The sequence below is a fragment of the Buceros rhinoceros genome, unplaced genomic scaffold, assembly GCF_000710305.1.
Source record: "Buceros rhinoceros silvestris isolate BGI_N320 unplaced genomic scaffold, ASM71030v1 scaffold5871, whole genome shotgun sequence".
NCBI lineage: Eukaryota > Metazoa > Chordata > Aves > Bucerotiformes > Bucerotidae > Buceros > Buceros rhinoceros.
In genome coordinates this window covers 89549-95548 of record NW_010392446.1, presented here as the reverse complement: position 1 = coordinate 95548, position 6000 = coordinate 89549, and the positions used below count along the sequence as shown (strand labels likewise).

The 6000-nt window shown below is 44.4% G+C and overlaps 1 protein-coding gene across 1 annotated transcript in view; it reads right to left on the bottom strand.

The window, feature by feature from the left end:
- LOC104500768 (collagen alpha-1(XXII) chain-like) overlaps window positions 1-6000 on the bottom strand; it is a gene marked incomplete at its 5' end in the record, with an annotated part of 88427 nt that overhangs the window by 24605 nt on the left and 57822 nt on the right. The window contains 3 exons of the mRNA XM_010144477.1: window positions 516-596; window positions 1664-1939; window positions 4044-4167. Coding sequence (XP_010142779.1) covers window positions 516-596; window positions 1664-1939; window positions 4044-4167 — 481 coding nt within the window. The remainder of the gene's footprint in view (window positions 1-515; window positions 597-1663; window positions 1940-4043; window positions 4168-6000) is intronic.

Below are 6000 nucleotides of genomic sequence, written 5' to 3'. Positions count from 1 at the left end.
CATTCCTGGGTAACTCACAGCTACACGAGCCCTAGAGAGGAATGAAATCCCACAAAAGCCGTTCACTCACCAATAGGGGAAGAAGTGGCAAAACGAACAATGAATCTCTTTAACAAAGATCAAGGGGAGAAGAAAGGAGGGTGGAAGTTTCTAATGAGAGTTGGACACAGGAAACTAAGCAGCAATAGGCACTGTTTTAGCTCTTTCCAAATGAAACCAGTGGGAAACATACTGAATATTTCATGCTGCATTTCTGTTGTTCCATCATCACTCTGAGGTTTTGTTTCCCCTGACAGTTTGACAAGGAAAGAGCAACTTGGAAACTTCAAATTCCTGAAACTCCTCCCTCTGCAGTAGTCCTCTTCTGGTGCTGCTGCATTACCCATTATACAGTTAGGTTTCATTCAGCATGATTAAAAAAATTATAGTCCCACACTGCCCTATATTCCCTGATTTATGGAATAGATTTCAACTGTGTTCGTGTGAAAATGAATAACTGACAGAGAGAAGCTTACTGGTCCAGAGGGGATGTCACAGCAGGTCTCCAGCTCAGCATGCCGAGAATCACAGTAAATAACCATCCGCTGAAGATCAAACTAGAAGACAAAGTGAGGCAGTAGACTCAGAGAGCGAATTATTAAAGACCGCGTATCCTTTTGCTTGGATACAAACAATGGCGATGAATACAAACAAAAATCAGATGGGGCTAACTTCAGAGTGATTCTAGGGAACCTGAGTCAATATCTATCTCTCTCTGTCAATAATAGACCAATATCTCAGTATGCTCCAAGGGTGCTGAGCTAATGAGACCCTGAATATGCCAATTAAAACTCTGGTGCAGGATTTCATGAAATAAGGAGGCATGTTAATGCCCACGTCCCTGCCAAATTTCTGTCTGAGAAGACATATTCTGACCACTTCTATCCTTCATAGAACTTCACCTAGACACAAAGTTTGTTTTCGCCTGTTGTGCCTTGCATCTTCTGACCATTTACCCCTGCGTGAGAGATGCCATTAGCGGATTTAATATGCACATTCCATCCATTTCGTACAGCTAAGAAAGGTTACATGAGTCTCAAAACACCAAACAATCATGCATAAATTATACCAGGTTAACACTGCTGCTGGACAACCAGGGCCAACCTGCTGGTCTCAACTTCCGTTCAATTGGAGCAAGAGTCATTTAACACCAGGTATCATTTCTGAGGGGCTGAGAATATATCGTGATTCTCCCGAGTTAACAAGCTTTCTCTTATTCCCCATCTCCTCCTATAACAGGAGGAAACATTCATAATGACAAGACGAAAAGAGAAGACAAGCAAAAGATTTTGTGTGTGTACCAGTACCCAGTTTGATGTTATTGGTGGATGAGTTTGTCTTGGATTTTAACTATAGCACATTCTGGGACTAAACAGAAAGGTGCAATGGATTTCTCATTTTTAATCCCGATTACAGATACTGACAGTCTCATGAAAAGACAGCAAGTCTTGCACGTGATGAGATGTCAATCTGTCTTAGCTGTGTAACACAGGCAACATTTCAGTGATGCTGCTTCAGGAAGAGGGTCAATTATTGTCAGTTGTAACCCTCCAAACCTCATTCACATGCTGCAAACCCAACGCTGAATGTTACCCCAGCTCTAACCAGCACAGGCAGTACTTACATCAATGGGGACGCTATCGTACAAGCGTTTGCCAATCACAGTCTTTCCTTGAATGTCAATATTTTCCTTGTCTTCAATAGGCAGCACCTGCACCAGTCTGCAGTCTATGTAAAGTGAGACAGCCTTTGACTGAATGCTGAGGGCAATTTTGTGCCAGTTGCGGTCAAAAAGATCACTGACGCGTGTGTTTCGGAAGACCACTCTCACAGCATCCTTGGTGAGCCCAACGGCATTGTACTCTATAGCTTTGTTCTCTCCGTCCAGTCGGATCGACACCTGCAAGCAGAGAGAAGTGATTTCGCTAAGAAAGGACAAAGATTTCTCCTTCCTCCTGCCTGCTTTCCATCATGGCTGACACCCCAAAGGCAGGGATGGTACAACGTGTGGTGAGAAGCCCAAGCGAAGAGCAGAGGACAGAGCTTTGTGTGAGATATGGAGAGGAAGCCTATACCTGTTCTGGTCAATAAGATGGGGCAGGGCACAGGCTTGGGTGCAGACCCACGACCATCTAAAGCCTTTTCTTGGGAGTACAATCCTTGACAAATTGTTTGGTTTCAGTCCGTGCCACCTTGATGCCTCCCCAGCAATGCTTGGGCACGGTTGAGTAGCACGTCAGGGGCATCTCCCCAAAGACAGATAGACAAAGCTGAACCTGGTTTGGATCCCTCTATCCTGTCACTCCTCCACTACTTCCCAGCAGGCTCTGGGCTCTTTAGTCCCATCAAGTGTCCTCAACCATTCCATGGGGTCTGCTATGAAACCAGTCTGCTAAGCTGTAGCACTGCCCACTTTTTATTTCAGGTGATTGGAACAGGAAACTCGCTAGACACATCACACATGCACACCCCCTCACTGTGTTGCAAGGTACGGAGCAGGCAAAAATAGGTTTTTTGAGACTTTTTGTTTATTTGCAAATTGATTTCTTCTGTTACCAAAGTCAGGCAGTCACCAGCCAGCAGCAGGGAATGCAGCGAGGCACAGAGCCAGGGGAATAAACCGTGCATCAGCAAGCTGCAGAGCTGAAAGGAGTTCGACCACATTGGCACCGAGCCGTAGAATCACAGAACCATCTGCTTGGAAGAGACCTTTAAGATCATCGAGTCCAGCCATCCCCCCTGCACTGCCAATGTCCCTAAACCATGTCCCAGGGCCGACGCAAGCAGCCCAGGTTAGGCAGGCTCCGGATCTGACCCAGCGTTTCCACACAGCTGAACACTGTGCCAGCTCAGATCAGCATCAGCTCAGAAGAGTCCAGAGCCTGTAAACTGTGCAAGTCTGCAGTGTAGCGGCCAAACCACTACTGACTTTACACGAAACAAGGCTCGTGAGGCTCCGAGGCACTGTTGGCACCACATTAAGGCATTTTTGAAAATATTACTGAGAATTTTGAGTGCTTTTTTCTCTCCACACATAAGCAGTTCAAGTTTTCATCTGTCTGCAACAAACACTGGGTAAAACACACATTCTCAGCAGTAATTAGGAATGAATGTAGCACAGTAAGTCATGATCCTTTTAACAAAGTGCAGCTGATAATAATTTTCATATAAATCTTTTACCATTGCCTGAAACTCAGGCAATGGTCGAGTTTCAAACTGCACTTATCCTTCACTGCGAGTTCCCAAAAACCTTGCAAATACCCATCCGAAAGCAGCGCTACTGCGCTGCTGGTGGTGCCAGCAGCCCAGTTTATAGTCACGGGCAATGCATCAACACGATGTTCATGCTGAGCAGAACATACAGCCTGCCCAAACCACTCCCGCCTCAAGCACACTCTAACCCCAAAACCATAACATGATGCTAAGAACTTGCAGCAGCCCTTCATTACTCTCTTACAGTATTTTTCTTCTGAAGATCTGAGAGTACTTGACAAAAAATACCATCAATACCCCATCAACACCACAAAAAGTGCTTCTGCAGCAGCCAGGACTGAGGGCTGTGGGGCAATAATTCGTGTCACATCTATGTCCTGAGTAGGGAACGCATGATGCTTTTGCATGGTATCTAGAAGTCTGTGCACGAACTTGACATGGCTCACTGCTCTGTAGTTTTTTCAAACAGAAAAAATATTGCCCCAAACAGATCCACCTAAACAAAACAACCAAAAAACTAAAGGTGGTTTCAAAGCAAGGATGGTATCTCTCTCTCCTCCTTTCCAAATAACACATCAACCTGCATGCTAACAACAATCAAGTTCTATGCAAAGTTTCCTTCAGAGTTTGAATTAAAGATAAAGGTTTTTCAGCAAAATGAAGTGAAAGACAGGCAGAGGAATTTTGACTAGTCCACAAACAAAAATGAGTGGGAGGTTAAGGCAAGCCAGCTGGTTCATGCAGTGAAAGAGAAACAAGGCTGTTCTTGCTGAGTGCAAAGGGCCTCGTACCTGTGGTATGCCGTACTTGTCAATAATCTGCCAAATATACCAGTCTTCTTTTCTGGAAGCCTTCCGGAATTTGAAGGTAGTTACAAAGGCATATTCATCAGGGAGACCTTGTGGAAATACATCCCTGGCATGGGGAGGGGAAAAAAGAACGGTGTATCAGGCTTAGCAGTAAAGAGCAGGTCTTCTAAAACTCCCTGCATGTCCCAGAAACACTTCCCAGAAGTATCATATAGTTCCTACAAAATCTGCTGTATTTGGCAGCTGGCAGAGAGATGAACATGATCTTGTACCCTCCAGGTGGATGTGGCCTCGAGGAGCCCTTTTCCATTTGAATGGTGAAGCTCTCACATTAAATAAGAAACAAGGAAAACCTGTGGTTTAGTATCCATCACATCAAAACAGCTGTTTTCCACTTGATGCTTCAGTTCATGAGATCTGTAAATCATTCTGTTCTTCTCCAGATGTGCTGGAGGCCTGTGAAATCTGAGAACGGGCAGGCACACCTGAAACCCTCTATAACTGTACCAAGTTACAGCAACAAATACCATAATATTTGCCCCGGAACAGGCACTATGCCTCATGCCTGTCCAAGATGATGGTCCTTGGCTGATGGCCCGAGGGGACAGAAGAACCTTCTCAAATCAAACATTGCAAACACAGTGTGAAACCATAACTCACGCCTAAGTCTGAAGTAGCCAAAACCAGCGCTGTTTGACTCGGCTCCAATGTAAGAACATACCACACGTACCATGAGCATGCAGGGCTGGGCAGAAGGGATAACTAACCCAGCATCATTAATTTTTTGTCACTAGCCATTACTGGATGCCTCAGAATGAAAATGAACAGAGCACATCCCCCCTACCTCCAACTCTTTGGGAGCCAGGGGTCAAATCCAGAGACAACTGCAATTTCTAGACGAATAACTTTGACTGGATTCATCTTGAACGGACTCTCCAGGCTCCTCTTAACCTCAGGTAAACTTATTAAACTCACACTATCCGTTGGCAAGGAATCACAGAGCTCTGATACCCACTGTGTAACGAGTCTCCTCTTGTTTGTTTAGGACCTAGCTCTGATCTTACAAGGGACAACACAATGATCCTATTCTTTTTCTATTTTTCATGCTATTCATGATTTTGCAAACTTTGCCTATAATGCCTCCAGGCCATCCTTTTCCCAGCTGAAGAGTCCCAGTTAACTTTTTCGTTCTCCATGTCCATGCCAGCCTGCTCCTCTGATCATTCCTAAAGAGACTCTTCCTAAATATCATGTCTTTGCTTCTGAACATCTGTGCAGTCAGACATAAGCAACTGTTAGAAAATAAGGCACAACGCAGCAAGTAATAAAGAGCAAAACAATGAAGACGAGTCCAGAGTCTCTTTAGGAATACTTGCCATGGTCTACCGCTGTGCATAAGCTGGCACAGTCAAAGGCACATAAACCTAGAGGCTTTTAATGGTGCTTAAAGTAAAAAACCCTCAGCATTTCCAAAATACTTTACTTTTTGATAGCAGCAAAGGTTGAAAGCCAGTCTTTCCTAATGCCAAAACCTTCAGTCATTCCACCTCAGTCATGTTTAATCTCCTTTACCTTGTTAGGAGACTCAATGTCTATGTTCACACTCATAAACTACTCACTATCTGTGAGTGTAATTGCAGTTCAGCAAAATGCTTCTTTCCCAAAAAGACGGATATTCAGTCATCTTTTACTCTCTGCTTTAAATTTGCTATCTTTTTAGCCCAGTTAGAAATTCAGAACAATCTTGTTTCATCCACTACTGGAGCTTTTGCTGCATAAAATGCCTGTGCAGACTGTGCACCATTATAAATTGATCTTCCCGCTGGGGACACAGACACTCTCTGAGGTCTTCCAACACAAAAGAAAACTGAACCAGGCTCCCACCAACTCCCTTACAAAATGCTTCCCTTAGCAGAGCCGACAAGGCTGTCTAACTTCT